Below are 18786 nucleotides of genomic sequence, written 5' to 3' on the forward strand. Positions count from 1 at the left end.
TGTTCAGTTATTCCACCAGCTGAAGTGTGCAACACAGCTGGTATTACTGTCACTCACAGTAACTGTATTCTGGTTACAAACAGCTGCATATTTCTTTTCAAACAGACACGATTTAGCAAAAGCTGTGCCTTTGGCCTGAAAACAAGAATGATGCATTTCAGCCCATAGGGCAATTTAAGAAAATTCTAACAGCCTGAAGATCAGGACTGAGAGTTCAAGTAGTTTAGTTTAAAATTCAGCAATGCTACAGCAACACTAAAAAAAAAATGCAAGGCACATTTTGGATCCTCCCCTGAAACACCCCAAATGTTTTTGCCGCTTACTGTGGGAAATGCAAGGCACAGCTGCAGACTGGGCAGCTTATTTCTCATTGTCCTTAAGAACAGAAAAGATGAGGAGGGCTGCTCAAGTTTTAGAGACTGTAGCATCAGTCAGTACTATATGGTATACAGAAGGGGTTTTCTTCTTTGGGGCAAACGTCCTGACCTCTTCCCTGCCACTGCACCACTGAAAAGCCCCTTTTTACCCTCTTTTCCTATCGCTACAGCGGAATTTTCAGCCAAATCCAAATCCAAACTTGGATTTGTCCATTACCACTATCAGCCACGGCAGCACAGCAATAGCTGATCCTTATACCAAGTACCCACAGTAAAACATTTCTCAGCAGCCCAAGATGCCACTGGAGCTAAATACCAGCATGGCACCCTCTAATCCATGCCAAGATACACATTAAATAAATACAGCTGTCCACCAAAAATCATGATTTGTACCTGCTGTTTTATTGCTGCCTTCAGACCATGTACTATCACCACTGTGGAAAGATCTATTCTCCTTTGGTCATCACACATTTCATTTTAAGTTCCCTGCCCAACAACATGCATCTTTGTCCTTGCTTGCAACGAGCAGCCTCCTCCACCTCACAGGAAACCTACACCATACTTTGCAAAATCATTTCGTCTATTAAAAAATGTCCCCATTACAATATTATCAAATGTGGAAGAAACTAAGTTGTTCCTTGTGTGACCACTCTCAGGTAATGAGGGGCTGTCCATCTGGCTCTAGTATTTGCATTTGCTGCATGCCTTTAGCAGTGATAAACTGGCTCTGGAGGACATTGGCAGACACACTGTAAACCTACTTCAAGGAAGATAAATTAGAATAGGGCTTGAATGGACTTACTCCCATAAGTTTTAGCTTAAAATTCATGTTTACTTCTAAAGACCATTTCAGTAACAAGCTCACATTTTTGCATTAGCAAAAAAAATCCATGGTTTCTAAAATTCTGGCCAGCTTTTAGTGAGATTTATTGTTAATATCAAAAAATAACTCTTAAAAATACCCAATTTTATTCACAAATCATGGAGTTCTAGATACATGCCAGATTTGCTTTCTATTTGTAATGTTTTTCTTAATCCTGTAAATGGGATATATGACCCCATAAAAAAAATTAGATTACTTGGGCAATTAAAAAAAGAGCCTTACCAAACAAACACATTAGTTAGCAACTACTGAAGGAATAAATGAACAATTGGCAATATAAATTCACAACAATTCTCCCAGGGACAGTGGAGTTCATTTGATACTTCATTTTCCCATCAAAATTTTTAACTCTTCAGCGTATTTTAAAGGGTGTTTTCTAGTAGAAGTCATTGAGAACACATTTTAGACAGTCTACAAGCTAAAGTAAATAAAAGGAATCCTTGAAATTTCAACATCATATATTTCACAACCTTAATTTGAACCAAGGTTTCCACAAATCCTGACAATTCAAAGAACCCTCACTTCAAACTTATGTTATCTAGCCCTTCTCAGCCAATAAAGTAGAAACAACCTAATCATCAGAAGCATTAGCACACATTTACAAGCCTTTTTTGCCCTCCCCTCTTAAAACAGTGCAAGATATGCACAAAAGGCAGCATCGTAAAGGCAAGTAAAATATATGAATGGTGTGGCAAGGAGAATAGCAAAATACACATTAGCTATTCATGCATTTGAATAAGAAGCATTTGTAAGGGGAAACTAGACAAGAAAAACCAGTAGACTCTCTTCTTTATTAGTGAAGCACCTTCTGGAGTTCCTTTTCTCAATTCTGCAAAGCAACAGCTAGAAACAGGGAAGGTATAATTATTAACTGATTTTTCAAGCACAAGCCTGCTGCTGGTGCTAGATTCTCATTGATTCATTCATTGTCTAGATACTCCTGGACTGATCTGGAATAATCCTAAGAAACCAGTGAACACTGGCCATGCTCCATCCAGCCCGGCCTGAGCAGGGAGCAGCAGCGGCACACCAGGTGCAGCCAGGCCCCCTGGCCTGCCATCCTGCAGGACAGCCAGCATGCCCACCCACCCATCACCTTGTGCCATGGCTGCACAGCTCTGTCTGCTGGCATCCGGGTAAACAAAATGAAAGACAACTCGACCCTGCTCCAGTCCTCCCTGGAAGAGAAGCATTCAGCCACAGTCAAACTGCACTGGAAGTGCCAGTCACTACTGGGATTTTTTTTTCCCTCCTTCCCACAAAAAGGATTTCTTTACACACTTCTCTAACCTGACAAGTTTTGTGGCAGAAGACAAAATGCCCGTTGTGCTTTCAGAAAACTGAACAAAAAATATCAATACAAGAGAGCATCAGTGCTAGCTCTAGCTTGCACTTATGCTCAATGGTTGAATTCCAAGGTTTATTATAGTCATTATGACTTGTGCCACTGATTTATAAAGAGCTAGGATTTTGCTATTAAACTTCTTGCTTCATCAGGTCCAGAAAAAAAATCAAATAATCAAACCAAGACTATGTTTTGAATTAGCAATCCAGGTTCTGCACTGTCCTCTCAGTTTTTCAACAAGTAAAAGCTTATACAAATATGATAGAGCAGGCAGTGAACACAGACCTATCTTCAAGGTCATTTTGGAGCAAAACTCCAGTAAAAATGCAGGCAGAGCCAAGAGAAAAGAAAAATAAAGTTTCCACTTCAGGAAGACCATTTTTTAAATAGCTTTTTAACCTTTATTCTCATGCGGGAATCAAGACAGGGGCTGAATCTCACAGTACAATAAATGAGCTCACAGAAAGGAATTACATTGTGCTTGCAAAACAACTTTCAAATCTGAAACTAACGTAAAAGAATTGGTTAGGGAATATCTGACAGAGTGGTTACTGTATTAAATGGAAGTTTTAAAAAAATCATCAAAAGCTAACCAGTTAAAGATGATAAAACAGAAGGAATTGCTAAAGGCTGAAAACTACTCTGCCTACACAAAGCAGCAATGGGATCTTCATGGCCTTGCCTGGCAGCAAAAGCCCAAAGAGGACAAGGCAGACCAACTCACATTAGTCGCTGTTTTACACAGCCTGCAAGGTTGGCCCAGGCGTGGGAAGGGCAGTGGGTGAGTGCCTGCCATGCAACCCCCCCCCTTCCCACAGCCCTGTGAGATCACACGGCCATTTACAGCAGCAGCGATTTTCCAGGGGGCACTTAAAAGTCAGGTTTCCAGGTAAAACCAAAGCATCCTTTCAGTCTGTTTCACTCTGCCGGGAACACAAGGAAAAGCTTGAGAATCATAACTGCTGTTTCACATGAGGGGAAGCCTAAATTATGTGCATCTACATATCTTTGTAATAAGGATATTGAAGGCTTATTTTTTGGTAGTATTTTTAGTCTTACACTTCTATGCTTTCTAAATGTTAGAGCGTTATTTATATCTACTGTAACTACAAAATAATTCTTCTAGTTTTACTTTAAAGTTGCGATGTATACAGCTTTTAATATGCAAAAATGTGCATAAAATAATTACATCTCAGGGTGAAAGTTCCCCCCCCCTAAAAAACACAGAACAATCAAGAAATCATTAAATCACAGAAGTAAGAAAGAACTAACACAGATATACCTACCTTTTTTTTTTTTAAAACTCTGACCCACGAGTAAATGAAGCACTAACCCCAAACTTCAAAGCCAGAGAGCTGTACCCATATCCTTGTGCCCAGAGGCACTGTACAGGGCCTCTGAGTTATCACTTAAGTACCTAAAAACATATATAAATGTGAAGTTTGATGTTAGTTGTCACAAACCTTAGCTGCACAAATCACAATTCCTGCAAGCTGACCTAACTGATCTCATCTTGCAAAACTTCAACACACTATTCCTCTGGTCAGGAAGGGATGCCTGGAGGACATAAATAGCCACAGGAGAAGGCAGCAAACCCCACCTGAAGATCCTCTCTGCAACAGCTGTAAATACAAACAACTGATCAACACACACTGATAGTCCTGAATACCCAGAGATGCATTTTCTAAGCCCTCAGGGAATGGAGAAAATATTTATGACAGACAAATGTTTTTTTTATCTTAATCTTCAGTCTACTCTGAAAGCTTTCAAGGCATTTTTCTGTCACATACCTTTGTACTCTGAGAAAAAGAGGAAAGTCTGTGGCTTGTTGGTGCTGACTTTCTTTTAAAGTAAGTGAGGGAAAAACACAAAGCAGATTTTAGATTTCAGACTTTCTAATCAAGGTCAGCACAATGTTTTCCCCACAGAATGTCCAAGGTGTTTTTTTCAGATCACCAGAAACACAGAGATGGCTCATGGTTCTTTCTTCCTCTCCCATCCTCAAGTCAGACCTCAACTGGCAAAATCTGCACCTAGCTAACATCCATTACCTTTTATGTTATTTTTACGCTACAAATTCTTTTCAGTACCATCAAGCCTCATTTCTATTTGAGAAAAGTTTTAAAATATATTTGTGTTGAATATTATATATTTAGGGAAGCTTATAGTTTTAATGCAGTGGTACCCACACAGTCAGCGTTCCTGGGAGCACACAATGTGGCCTCTGTTTGAGGTGACTTCATAAGACAGGTCATCTAAATTGACTTTTGTAGAGTACTATACAGAACAAAGTCCACAACATTAAGGCCTCAGCAGCAAAACAATGCCAGAGAAAACAAGAGCCCAGATCTCCAGAATTACATCTGCTCTTCTACAGAGTTTTGCTGGGGTGTGCCAAGTCCTGTAGACAAACAGACAGGCAGCTGCTGCAGCTCACATATACATACATATACATATGGTAAGCCACATAGATCAAAGACAGAAATGCAAATATGCAATCACCACCACTGGTCTCATCCTGTTCCCTGCTCCAGCTGATCAGGATAAAAGACCTTAAGTAGAAAACATACATTCATATATAGATGTAATATAGACTCCATCAGACTGCCCACCCACCCACCCCCACCCTGGATCCCAAGCCTCCCCTGTTGCCAGCACCTGGGCATGTAAGCCCCTGAGGCCCCCAGCCGCACTCCAGCCACTGATCCACAGACTGCCTTGCACGCACACCGCCACCTCCATCACACCCACTATGGATCTCTCCAGTTACTGGCCAAGATGCCCAATCCTACCTCATAACTGCCCCTGGACCTTCCCATCACCACGCGCCTGACACAGACACACACATGCAGATGGGTCTCTTGACTGGCCCGAGACCCCATGGTCTACTTTGTAGTTGCCTTAGATCCCCTGGTCCCTCTAGTAGCCAACTTGCAAACCCTCTGGTATCTCCAGTACCCACCCAAAAATTATGGCAAATTTGATACCTGGCTCCCAAGCCACTCATCCTGCTGGCTGGCTGGCTGTTTGCTGGTGATCCCACACTGACACACAGACCCACAAAATATACACACACGACACTCTCTCCAGCCACAGGCACCCAAGGCACACAAGCCCCTGTGACTCACGGTCTCCTCTCAACTAAGTGGCTCTTATTTCTCTATGTGCACAGTACAGAGACCCCCTCACCTAGGGGGGCATTTAGAAACAGAGGTTTGTAAAAAGACAAGACATAAGGTACATCGTTACAGGACATGTACTGATGAGCTACAGGGAGCAGAGAGACAAGCATATTGACCTGCAACCTGGTTACAGCCAATTGGCCTCCTTTAACATCTTACCCCTCTGCTGCCCATACTTGTTCTTTCCTAGACCCTTGATTGCCCTCTCTCCTGTCTCCATCTTTGGCCCCTCATCTATGCATCCCAAAGTCTTACACAATCCCAAAATGTTCTTCGCCTGTATCCCATAATGAGTCTTAAACCCCTGTAGACAGCCACCACCATCCCCCATACGCCATAAGCTCTGGGAAGCTGCTCCCATAATTCAGTGATGGCTGTCATGCAACATTGCTGGCAAGGGCTCATTTCTCTGGCTTCATTATTGAGGGTGCCCCATGTTGTTGCTCTTGCTCCTTTGTGTGTGGACCCGAGACTTATCACACAATTTAACAAGTTCAATAGTGCATGGTCAGTTACTAAGTATCTTGTGGCCCTGCTACTTAACCTGCGTGAAGACACAAGGGGTGTGGTGTGTAGGTTCACTGTAACTGAAGCTTCCAACCCAGGTAAAAAGTGAGAACTTAAGCCAAGTATGCCATTATGCCAAATTTTGCCAAAAAATGAACTTTTCACCTTATCACAACATTAAGTGGTTCTGCCTCAGGTGCCTATCACATTTTTAGTTCCATCTCCTGCCTCACACTGCAAGTTGCAAACAGCACCAAGTTTTCCACAAGTCTCAAGGGACTTTGTTTCTTTTAGCATTCTCTTATCAGGAAACAATATTTGCACCAGTGGAAGCATAACAGAAATGTTAAAAGGAAAATATTTCCAAATAAAACAAACTTCGCAGGAGATAGAAACCTTCCTATTTCCCATATCACTTAATTCTTTGTTGCAGATATTGTGAAAAATCTGGTATTTAGACTGATGGAAACAAGCTCTACTCAAGCCATTAGCATATACGAAACTACAATCCAATATGGCAAAATACCTATGACCTAATTTTTTCATCTCTTACAGAAAGCATTTTGGAATGTAACATCCAGCTCATCTTGAAAGTGTAAGGCTTTCTTCAAAGTCTTATGATCATCCAAGTACCTTCTGGAAGTCTGGCACTCAGTTTCAAAAGCGTCAGAGGAAACTATGTAAACACACAGAACACGTTCCATGCGTAAGGCTGTAGTGTAAGGTCCACCTATCTAGGTTTGTAGACTAAAAGCCAGATCTAAAAAAACCCTAAAAGACCATAAAAGTAAAAAAACAGCAGACACTGATACAATAAAGTTTCTCCTGAATTCAGACACCTGATTGCTGCTTGCAACAAATGAATAAAAGAGTAAGGCCTGTAACTGGATTTGCTTCCATCTTGGGAAGGACCAGCTACAGCATCAGCTTTTTTCTTGTCCATTCTCCTTCTGCACCCTTAAAACTTGCACTCTTGGCTGCACAGTAGCTCAGTTTCAAACAGAGGTTTGGGGAGATTTCATATACACCTCCCCGTCCCCTGCATTACCTGTCACAGCAACTTGGTGACACAGCAACCTATTCAGAAATTGGAGATGTGGGTTCAAACCACCTCAAACTAAGGAGATTTAGGTTAATCTCCCACTTCCTGGGCAAGTATTTTAACAATTTATAAGCAAACCATAACCCTTATGTTTCAGCAAAAAATGCTGTTGCTGACCATAATGTCATAATTTGTGTATTAGTCATAGCCTAAGCATACTTAACTAAACCAGATTCTTGAAGCAAGGTAGGTTTGAAACCCAAACGATAAGCGTGAGAAATACTTGTGTACAGCTCTGCCCAGATGGAGCACCCCAGGGGCCATTCAACCCCCTGCGCATCAGCACTTAAAAGACTATTGACTCCAAAACACCAGGCAGGGAAGTAGCTTACAAAAACAAGCTGAGGCCAGATGCAGCTGGGGAAACATTTAATCTACAACTACAGCCTTGAAAGTTACCATTACCACACATGCATAGTAGCAGGATGGTTTTTTTTAATTACAGAAAAATCACCTGACAGTGTCAGAATCAAATTTATGAAATATTGGCAATAGTGTGCAAAACCATTAACTGATTTCCCTTTCTGCTTTGTAGACCTGTATCACTGTTACCTCTGGTATAATTAAGAATGCATTCCAACAGAGCAAAGCTGCTCAATAAGCCCCTGAAATAGCTATTTGCTTCTGAGGCTGTAAAATAACTCATCTGGATCCAGACTCTAATGATACATGCTTCATGAAGAGTTACTCCACTAGTAGATACAAAAGACTCCATGCAAACCCAACTTTTCAATATGATGGGGACACTTTAACAAAACACCTGTGACTAAAAATACCAACTACATTTTATAGGTATGTAGATACTAATCTTTAGGCTGAACCAATCATTAACCTTCAAAGCTGTTCAGTGCAGTGACTTTACTATTCTGTGTTTCTTTCTTAGATTGGACTTCAGCACTTTCTGACAGACCCTTGGAATTGTCTCACACTCCATTCTCCTCATCTGCTGACAAGACAAAAGCAGGGACAAACAAAAAACAAGACATGCTGACAGCTCTACCGAGGCACTTGCCACAGGAATGCCAATATACCTTTCCCCCAGACTTCTAGAATGCTCTTGCAACAGCTTTGGGAAAATCTTTCCAGCCTCAGCACAAATTGTATTTTTCCATCATCACGATGCTACAAGTTTGAGCTTCAGTTTACTTTCTGCAAAAGCAACATGGCTATTCTAATCTGCATCACATTCTTCACATTGTTTTAGGATCAGTTATCGTGAATTCTGTTTTTTGTAAGGCGGTTTGTTATCCACCAGCAGGATTTGATACACACACTTCCTCAGATGAGCTGTGCCCTCATGCAGAGAAAAAAAACCCCAACTTAATCTAATAGGAAGAATGGTCTGATCTGATCTTTCAACTAGAAAAAAAACAACTATTAATTTAAATAGCCCTAGGAGAGGTGGCTTAGGAGAAGTCAAATACACTGTTATCTTCAACCACAGATACAAAAATATGCATTTTATCAAGATGTTTCTAACAATGTGAACTACTATATAAAAGCTAGACTGTTGGTACTAAACTATCTGCAAAAGCTGCATCAGATTACTGTGTGATCATTGCAATTTGTATAAAAAAAGAATGTACTTACCACCTATATTTGACCAGCTTTAGGAAAATTCCTACATTTTTAAACTGTGTGCTAGGATACAAGTTCAAATAGGAGTGAATTAAGTTTGTGTGGTGGGCATAAGATGGTACCTCACAAAAAAAGTTGTGAAAAGTTTTGCATCATTTTGTCTGGCTTTTCATTTGTTTAGAAGACTGAGTTTTCATAACCAAGGTGAAGTGTGTTTATTTACAAGCTGAAACGTATGGACGCTGAAGTTTACTTGGGCTTGATTTTGTCCTCCTTACCCGGAGGATGAATCTTGGTACACAATGATATTAATAAACACACTTTTTTTGCTGCAGTGTGTAAACATCCAGATGCTAACCTCCCACACTACACATCCATCTTGAACCCCACATTTCACCATAAAGAAAACCAAGTCGTGCATCTGTACAACATATGCCTTCCAACCATTTTCCATCCTCGTTTTTTGTTTTAAGAGAGACCTAACACGGCTGGGGACTAATGTGCAAGGGGGTAGGGATCAGCAGAAATTCTGCTGTTGACTCCACCAGAAGCTGAATCAAGCCGAAGGTGACAGCATCTGGTGTCCACCAGTGCTGCCCCCATAACGCAGCACGCCGCAGAGTCCACCACCGTTGACGCTGGGGCAGAGAGCGAACTGCTCTTGCTCACCAGCTTCAGTCATCCTGGGAAGGCACAAGTTACTGCACTTCGAACAAAGAGGATGCGTGTGATTAAGTTACTCGCAAAGCAAGAACTCGCCGCGGAGCGTTCTGGCATCTTGGCTGCAACGCACCGGCCAGCCCCACGGGGAAGGGGGAAATGGGGGGGAAGGAAGAAAGAATAAGGAAGAAAACTTTCGTAAATATCTCCTCATGCTGCCTCTGTCTCATGCCTGGAAAGCGGTTTTGAGCCCCTCTCACTCCTTGCAGCAGTGCTTAATTTGGCTGCCCGCTCCTCTCCCTTCCCGGTCCCCCGCCGGGGCACGGGCTGCGCTGGGGGCTCCGCCGCAACGGAGCGGACGGCGGTGGTGGCCAGGGCCGCTCGCCAGCCCTCCCCCTGCCCCAGGGAGCGGGGCAGCGGCCGTGTCGCCGGGGCCACCCCCTCCCCCGGGTTTCTGCCGCTCCATAGCGTCTCTCGGCTCCCACAAAGGGAGTGGGCGGCCCCGGAGGCGGCCGGGCGGAGTGGCCCCCGCCGCCGAGAGAGAAGAAAGGGCTCCAGGAAAGGGGGGAGGGCGGCTGCAAAGCGCGGAGATGGGGGGAGAGGAGGAAAGAGACCGGAGGAGTCCGGCAGGGAATAGCGTGGCAGCGAGGCGGGCAGCACTGCCGGACCCCAGCCCGCCCGCCCCCGCGGGGCTCCCCTTGCAGGGCAGCACGGCCCCCCGCACCGGCTGCGCCCGGCGGGGGCTCGGAGCACGCAGCCAGGGCTCCCCTAGCCCCGCGGGGGCGAAAGCCTGCCCCGGGACGCAGCGGGAGGGGGGTCCTGCAGGCAAACTACAGGCACTGCGTTGCACTGTAAGTAAGCAGTGCGCGCCCCCGCACCCCGAGAGCCGCGCACCCCCACGGCCGCCCCCCGTTGCGCTCACCTCGGGGCTGGCCCTGCCCCGGCACCCAGAGCAGCGAAACCGCCACCAGCAGCGCCGGCAGCAACCGCCACCCGCCGCTGCCCATCGCGCCGCCACCGCTGCCGAAAGGGACGCAGCCAGCCCTGCCGAGCCCGCCCGCCTTATATGCTCCCCCGGCCCGGCCCGCCCCGCCCCGCGCCGCGCGCGCCCCGCACCCCCGGGGGCTCGCGCGCACACGCACCCGCCCACACGCACCCGCGCACACTCGGGGACCCCGCGCCACGCGGGTCCGCCCCCCCGCAAAGCCGCCCCGGAGGCACTTGCAGCCCCGGCCGCGAGTTGCAGGTGATGCGCGGGGTGCGGCGAGCTCGAGTCCGGTGCCCGGAGAAGTTCTAAAAAGCCGTAATTAATGACCTGGGAGGTTTTCGCGAGGAGGGGGAGAAGAGAGAATACGAGAAATAACAAGGTAGAAGTGCGTAGGGGGAGAAAGCGTTGCGGAGCTGATTCAATATGCAGCTTTTCTCTACGGCCGGTATTTTCACGTGTTTAAAAAAAAAAAAAAAATATAAAATCGGCAGCTGGGGCTTTCCCTGTAAGTCTGTCACCCCCACTTGAAACGTCATGCCCGTGCTGATATTTTTCAAGCCTCCTCTCCACATAAACACAGCGCATCAGTCATGTTTGTAAATGAAACAAGTTCTCTCCTCGGTTACTAAACTAAGAGGTTGACTACTTTTGTCCCATAGGAAGTCTTCGCAAGTTTTAAATGATCAATTACCTCTTGAAACAAGCATAAAACAGAACAAATTGGTTGTAGAAATTCCTCAAGATTGAGACATTGCTTTCACACTTCAGGAAAGTTCATTCCCATTAGGCTTTCCTGTTTCAAGGTCTGTCAGGTTGCAGAGCTAGTACCTACCTTACTCCTTAATTACTATTTCAGGTAAGTTGCAGCAAGGAATGGCATTTTCCTGGGAAAAGAGCTGTACGCCCAAAATAAGTTAGTTGAGGGGGAGAAATTTTAGTCAGAAGATACTGTCTCTCAAATGTAAATCCTCACTGACAACACATGCTGCTTACTTTTTAGGAAAGCATTGCGCTGCTCCATATGGTATTTCATTTAAAACCATATTTCAAGATATAATAATATATACGAGTTGCATGAGCAGAGTTAGGCTGCAAGTGTGTTCCTCAGATTGGAGGCAGCTGTTTGCAGAGTTGCTTTCAGCTTGGTTGGCTGGTTGTTGTTATTGATTGGGGTAAAGATATTCCAGAAAAGAATAATCATTTACATATTTTTTTATTAAATAAAGCTATTTCTTGTCATATAACTCAGAGTTATGAGTTATACTTGAGAAGGCATAGCAGTGTTTATATTGGAAACATAGGCAAACAGGAAAAATCTGTGGATCAAGGAGATGAAAATGAAAAATTTATGCCATAAAATCTTAACAAAGGCCTTCGAGCCTACAAATAAATAACACATCACATCTGTCCCTTCCAACAGACCCGTCCTTTGCTCACACCAGGAACTTCTTAAATTTCAGGACAGGCAAGGAGGAGGAAAGCAAAACATCTGTGGAGAGAAAAGTCAACAAATTTCAAGAGCCAAAGTGTCATCTGTTCTAAAATCATAGAGGTCAGGTTAAGGAATCCTCTGTGCAGGATCACAAGTACCAGTTGGGAGCAAAGTACAAAGGAAAGGGAAAGAGGGAGCATCTGTGCAGTATAAAACCCTGCCAAATTACAGCTTTAATAATCAGTTTAACCATTTCTTCAAATTACAGCAAGCTGAAGAGCACTATCTTACAACGATGCAATGGTAAGTGCCAGTTTATTATTACATGCATTTATCCTCAGGATATTCCACAAGAGCTAGAGAACATACACTGAGATCCAGCTCTGGACTTTATCATCTGCCTTGATTATTATAGTTTAACTAAACATCTCTATACAACTTGTAACTGAAATATATACATTGAAGTAGTCTCCAGGACTACGCCATTGTTGTTCAGCGTCCATTATAATCATTCCCTAAGAAAACTGACCCTTCTCAAATTTAAGTACATACCTTCTTGGAGAAGAGGATTACTGTCTTATCTCTTGTTTCTTTTTCCACAGTTCATTGCTGGTATTGCAAAGTACCAGGCAATCAGAACGATCCACTGTTCAAGACATGGCACTATTTAATATCATTCTTTCCTAACCTAGGTTTCTAATGAACTTTGAATGATTATGGCATAAGATGAGAATCTCAGCTTCTTATGCAAGTGTAACTCCACTGCACATTTACACCGAGTGAGTGCATCAGGTATTGTAAGTTGAAGATTAGAAATTTCTTCGTCTTAGACAAACTAATCCAATGAGAAAATGGAATGCTGTGGTACAGGTAAGATCTTGAATGAGTCAAGAAACATGCATGAGAATGAAAGTGTTTCAGGGCAGTTTTGTTCATGTTTATACAGTTCCCGAAAACCATCTGCATAAACTGAAACCCAGCGCTACTGGTGCTTAACAAAGACAGTAGCGCTGCAGATTGAAATGGCACAGGAGACTTTCATATTGTGAAACAATGAAGTTGCCATGCTCCAACTTAACTTGATAGAAAGACAGAGACGGTACAAACTTTAGGAAGGGTAATTTCTGAATGCTTCACACTTACTGGTTTTGCTAATTAAAATTTACTACAATATAATTAAAAAAACGTTTGCTCTGTAAGGCAATGGAAAAGTTATGTGTAAATACCTAGAAAATGCTCAGAGATGTGGCTATAGGGAACTTTGGAAAATCTTGTTTTCTCTCTCACCAATTTTCATGAATTAGAATCGCCTTAAGGACTAAGTGTTTCAGTTGCAAAGGAATGGAAAATCCTAGTATTTAGGATGATGAAGCACAAAGTGAATATGCTAATTTAGCCATCTGTGCATAACAACCTATGGATAAAAACATTGCCTTTGGCAAAAACAGAGGTGTGGGAGAATTCAAACTGGAGAAAGCCCAATTACACAGAGTCTGAATGGAACCCCTCTGCTATCCTGCACCTAAGTAAACTTCAAGTGAACACCGAATATGTTTTTTCAGCTTTTGTCTGTGTTGCTGTGCTTAAGGCAGAGCTATTGTGTTAATGGCAGGTTCCCCTTCAGGCCCCTCCAGAGCATGAGGTCACCTCCTGACCCCGGAGGGCAGCGGGGGCACTCATGGCTGTCAGCAGCACTGTGCTTTCCCTCATCCACAGCATTTAATAACTTGCACGTCCCACCATCCTACCTTACCATCCAACCCACTCTCAATGATCCTTTCTCCTCACTGCATATCAGGGCATTTCTATGCTGTGAACACCATTGATGCAGTATCTGCTAGTATTGGGATAGGGAATTTGCAATAGTTTCCAGAAGGAGGTACACTGATATAACCAGTCGATAATCACACCCAGAACTACATTTAATGGCTAAATAAGGTTTTTATCAATAGCTGTTCTGTACAACAAAGGGTCTCTAATTTTTAGCTGTTTTTTTCTGGGGTTTTTTGCACACACTTGTTATCCGTTCTGCTTCTCTGCCTCATTAGCTCATAAGCACCACCCAAGCGTTCTGAAAAAGCATTCTGGAAATCATTATCACAGTGATCGGAGAAAAAAATCCAATTCCGTAAGCTGCCAGTCTGCCTCTAATAAACATTCAGTCACTACTAAAAGCTGGTTTAGATAACTCTTCAGTTGCTCCCCAGAACCCTTCAACTCCTTCTCTTCCTCCCTTGGAGAAATACGCCCAAAGGTTAATAAATCTGAGCTGTGACAGACCAAAGAGAGGAGTAAATTCAAAGCCAAAGGCCCGTCACAGCACACCCTGCCCACAACTTCCCCCCAGCAGAGACACAGCCTCTGTAGCCTGATGGGCTGAAGTGCAACCCCAGGAATGAGGTATAGGCAAGGGCATCTCCTAGGTCCCTCCTGGTGTTCTTCAGCTGGTAGCCTGACACTCTGCTTTGGCAGCAAAAAGTCTTTGCCCTCTCTATTCCTGAAAGTGATTTCAGGCTGTAGCTTGAAATATATGTTACAATAATTTGGTTCTGAGATGACAAAGGCTTCCATGAGGATTAAAGATAATCTGCCTTTTCAGAGGAACCTGAGAAACTGCTGCTCCAGGAGCCTGCACAGAGCTGTCACAGGCCAGTGGAGAAGGCAGCAGTGGATTGAAGGTGTCCTGCCTGGCCAGCAAAGGCACCATGTGAGCTGACCCCGGGCACAGGGTCCCGTAAAGGCTTGCCTGCTTCATGGTACAAACTTCACTGACCTCAGGAGTTCCCAAGACTCAAGTGCTCACCAGAGAGGAGGGTTGGCTTTGGAAGGAAGCAGGTGCTCTAGGACAGTCTGAATGCAAAAAAGGGTGAGTGGAAGAAAGAAAATGGTAAACTGTGTAAATTCCTACTGTGCTACCAGAACAGTAAGTCCCATAAAACATAACACGGAGGGGTTTTAGTGCTTGGGCTACCACCCATGCCTTGTACATGCCCCCACCTTCATGCGCCTCCACGTCCCTCACACTGGCAGCACCTAGGTTTAGTGGTACCCTTCTCTCCAGGCTTTCAGGAGGCTGTGAACACCCAGTCATCCCCTCTAGCCCGGGTGCTAAAGGCAGCACGTGTAGCTGCCTTCTGCCAGGCTGCTGGGAACAAGGCACTGGGGGCTACAGCGAAGGCCAGAAGAGGAGATGGGGGCTGGAGTTAGGAGAGCACAGAAGTGTAATGACTGGCTGTTCCTGCACAGGGAATGTGCAGGGTCCTTCTCTGATCTCAATAGGAAAGGCACACCACCTAACAAAAGTGCTTTAATAGTAAGATACTAACAAGAAGTGGAATATAGTTAGTGAGGAATTCTTTCACCTCCTCATCCTGGGAACCTTACTTTCATACAGCGTCTGATAGACCCATTGCATGGAGCATAGTTGCCCCAGACCCCCTGTTTTGAAATTAAATATGGAACTATCTCATTTTATCATGGTAAATATATCACATGCCTAGATCGTGCCTAGGCACCTGACTATGAAGACGCTTCTTGTAACTCTTGTCCCTTCATGGATCCCAAAGCAGGACATGCAGGCAGCAAGAGATACTGAGTAGCAGGAAGTCACACCTGCAAAGGGTGGCACGGTTTGGAAATAGGTTAATGGAGCTGCACTGGTTCCACATTGCGAAATAAGTGGTGATGTTTTTCCGTTGTTTCTGCTGTTTTCCTACTAGAACTGACTCATTGACATCAATGGTGTGGAAGGCAAGACTCAAGTATGTTCTCCATGAACGGCTCACAGGCTGGAAATTGTGATTATTGTCCAGCAGGAATGATTGTATAGTATAATGTATTATGGCGAATACATTCCTCCCCAAAAATCACAGTGAATTGACATTAATTTTACTTTTGTTGAAAAAACGGAATGCATAAGCAATAGGAAATACAATACCATCCTGCTGGTAATCAGCAACAACCCTCCCATAATGTTGTTGCCAGTCTGGGCATGGGATTTTTCTTTACATTATGATTAAACTGTTGGCAAGAACTTGAAGGCTCCAGTAGCCCATGCAGGCAAAGGAACAGCCACAGTTAAAGTTCATGACAGACATCGATAACAGGAAGAACAAGTATTAACAGCAGGAAAAATATTACTGATCATCTCCAAACTGATCTTGGACTTGTGGGACTTCACGGATCCAAACCCATCACTCCCAGATTTGTATTAGGAAGGGGAGATAATATGACTTGGTTCTTAGAGAGGTGTGCAAGCTGAATGGCATTCAGTTTGTGCTCCGAACATCTCAGACGGTTCTGAATGCATAGAAAATTTAGAGAATATTTTAACTCATATTTTTAAACCACAGTTTGTGAGAGCAGATTAAAGCGTGTGACTAATTTTTGCTTCCCTATTTTTATGCAAAAAATATTAAATAGGAGTTAATCATACCCTCTAATCTTCAGTGAATTTGCATTTCTTCTCAAGTGCAGTCAGGTATGCGGCTGGGAAAAGAACCATAGGATGTCGGTGTTGTTCTGGTGGTTGAGCTTTTAACAGCAAGTGCTGAGAGTTTGCTGCCTATGCAAAATCTGTGTTAAAAGAAGGCATCTTGTTGTAAGATTAGCAGTGTTTCATCACCTTTTTTTTAGAATATCTAGAGATAATGCAAGAAACAAAAATTCAAGGAGGCGAAACATGAAAGCCAACAACTTAAATTTGTGACCTTAGTCCAACTTGTCTTCTGTAGCTTTTAAAATCAAGTAATTTATTTGTGCACTTAAACAAATCTGATGTCAGCTTTAAACTTCTGTTACAGACTTTTGCCATAGAATCTAATCCAAGTAGCAATTTAGCTTTATTAATGTGGGAGGAAATAATGTGCATAATGCAAGCTATTTTTTATGCAACTGCCATTCCTGCCACTGCAAGAAAGTGCCTTACACCTATCTGGAAAGTCATTATTAGCAAACTGAATAATTTATTGCTTCCAATTTTCAGGAAATAAGCCCTGCCTAAGAATGAAACCAGAAGCCTTTTAGAAAATAATAAACTAAGAATGTGTCAGGTTCCTAATTTGAAGAACAGTAGGAGTGTCCTGATGTGAGGTCCAGGGAGCATCATTTCAAACCCAGCAGTAACTCTTCCTGTCTGGAAAAGCAGGTGAATGTGTCTTCCTGCTACCTGATGGGTACCCTTACATGTATTTCAACTGCATTTTCACAAGTGGATAAAAAAATGCCAATGTAGCTTGGAAATCTCTGTGCTTCACCTTCCTAACGCTATTTAGAAAGATCCTGTGCTACTCAAACATTACCATGAATATATAGAACGGAAGCAGAGTTAATGCTTACATTTTATCTTCAAAATTAACTCTGCATTATTTGAAGTGTATAATTTTTTAATTAAATACACTTAAATTGAACTAACTACAGGCAGTGATGGAACTAGTCTTTAAATTGTGTTGAAAGAACAGCCTGACTTGGAAAACACAGGAAATCAGATGCCTTATTAATTCATAAATAAATAAATATGGGCAAAAGGATAAAATCTATGGGGAAATATTATTTTAATTCCTGTCCAGTTGAATTGCACTGACTAGAACTTATTTTCTGATTCCCTTTCTACTTATGTAGCTACCTACAGTGCAAAGTCAGTGTTTAATGCTACTGAGCCTAGCAGTAGCATTTGCTGTCTCTTTTGTGCTGTGTAAACAAATGTTCATTAGCAAAGAAGCAGTCTAACATTTTTTAATATCTAGCAAGGTAACAGCTCCACTTTAAAAAGATGTATAATTAAAAATTCATGAGGTAGTGGAAATGTTTAGAATCTGAACTGCATAGCAAGAAGAGACAACTGTGTCTACATAAATATTATACACATGATGGATGGATCGTCAGGCTGTATTTACTAAGGTAGTGTTTCTGTGTAAACTCCATTGCTAATTAGAGATTTGTTTTGGAGAACGAGACAGAAAGCCAATCAGTTTGAAGAGGGAAGAACTGAGGAGGTGAGCTCTCTAGTTCATCTTTGACTTCAATCAAGAAATGCCTGTGTTTAAACAAATGAAAACATTACCAAGCTTTAGACACTGCAGCACTGTATTTACCATCCCTGCACATTTCTGTCATCTGCAGGGAGCAGGCAGAGGTGCCATCCTGTGAGCAGCAGTTACAATTCTTACCCATCTGCAAAAACTCTCTTCTCCTTCCCCTTTCCCTTCCATTATTGTGCAGCCTGAGGTGACCCCGCCACAGGTTTTCCCAGGAATGTGCACCTCTCCGATAAGAGGCACCATCAGCCTGAAGATAACATCTGTATCTCATGAGCTGCCCACAAAGCCATCAGTTTCTCCTTTTTTCATTTTTTTCTCATTTGTAAAAGTAGCGGGGGAAAAGCCCTGCCTGGTATTGCATGCACAATACAACCAAGCAAACTTTTTTTTTTTTTTTGGGGGGGGGGAAGACTTTTATAAATGCTATCAGGGAACAGGAAAAATAGCTACTATTGCTGTAGGATTTTTAGCTTTACATTTTTTTAATATGTAAAATATCAGGAACTACAGAAGATTAAAAGTCGCTCTGTCAAAGAATGACTGAAAATGAGCCAGTTATAAAATAAAGAAGTAACCACACAGAGACTGTGCAGTCATATTTGGTGAATACTGTATAATTTCCGAAGTACTCTATAAAGTTTGTAAGCTGATGACGCAAACAACATATAAGAGTCATATAAACTGGCATAACAAT

At 43.0% G+C, this 18786-nt stretch overlaps 1 protein-coding gene across 1 annotated transcript in view; it reads right to left on the minus strand.

Moving 5' to 3' along the window:
• The window catches only part of LAMA1 (laminin subunit alpha 1), a 111612-nt gene extending 100935 nt beyond the window's left edge, over positions 1-10677 (minus strand). The window contains exon 1 of the mRNA XM_055799488.1: positions 10557-10677. Coding sequence (XP_055655463.1) covers positions 10557-10641 — 85 coding nt within the window. The 5' untranslated portion in view covers positions 10642-10677. The remainder of the gene's footprint in view (positions 1-10556) is intronic.
• Positions 10678-18786: the final 8109 nt, after the last annotated feature.

The sequence above is a fragment of the Falco peregrinus genome, chromosome 3 (genome assembly GCF_023634155.1).
Source record: "Falco peregrinus isolate bFalPer1 chromosome 3, bFalPer1.pri, whole genome shotgun sequence".
NCBI classification, from domain to species: domain Eukaryota; kingdom Metazoa; phylum Chordata; class Aves; order Falconiformes; family Falconidae; genus Falco; species Falco peregrinus.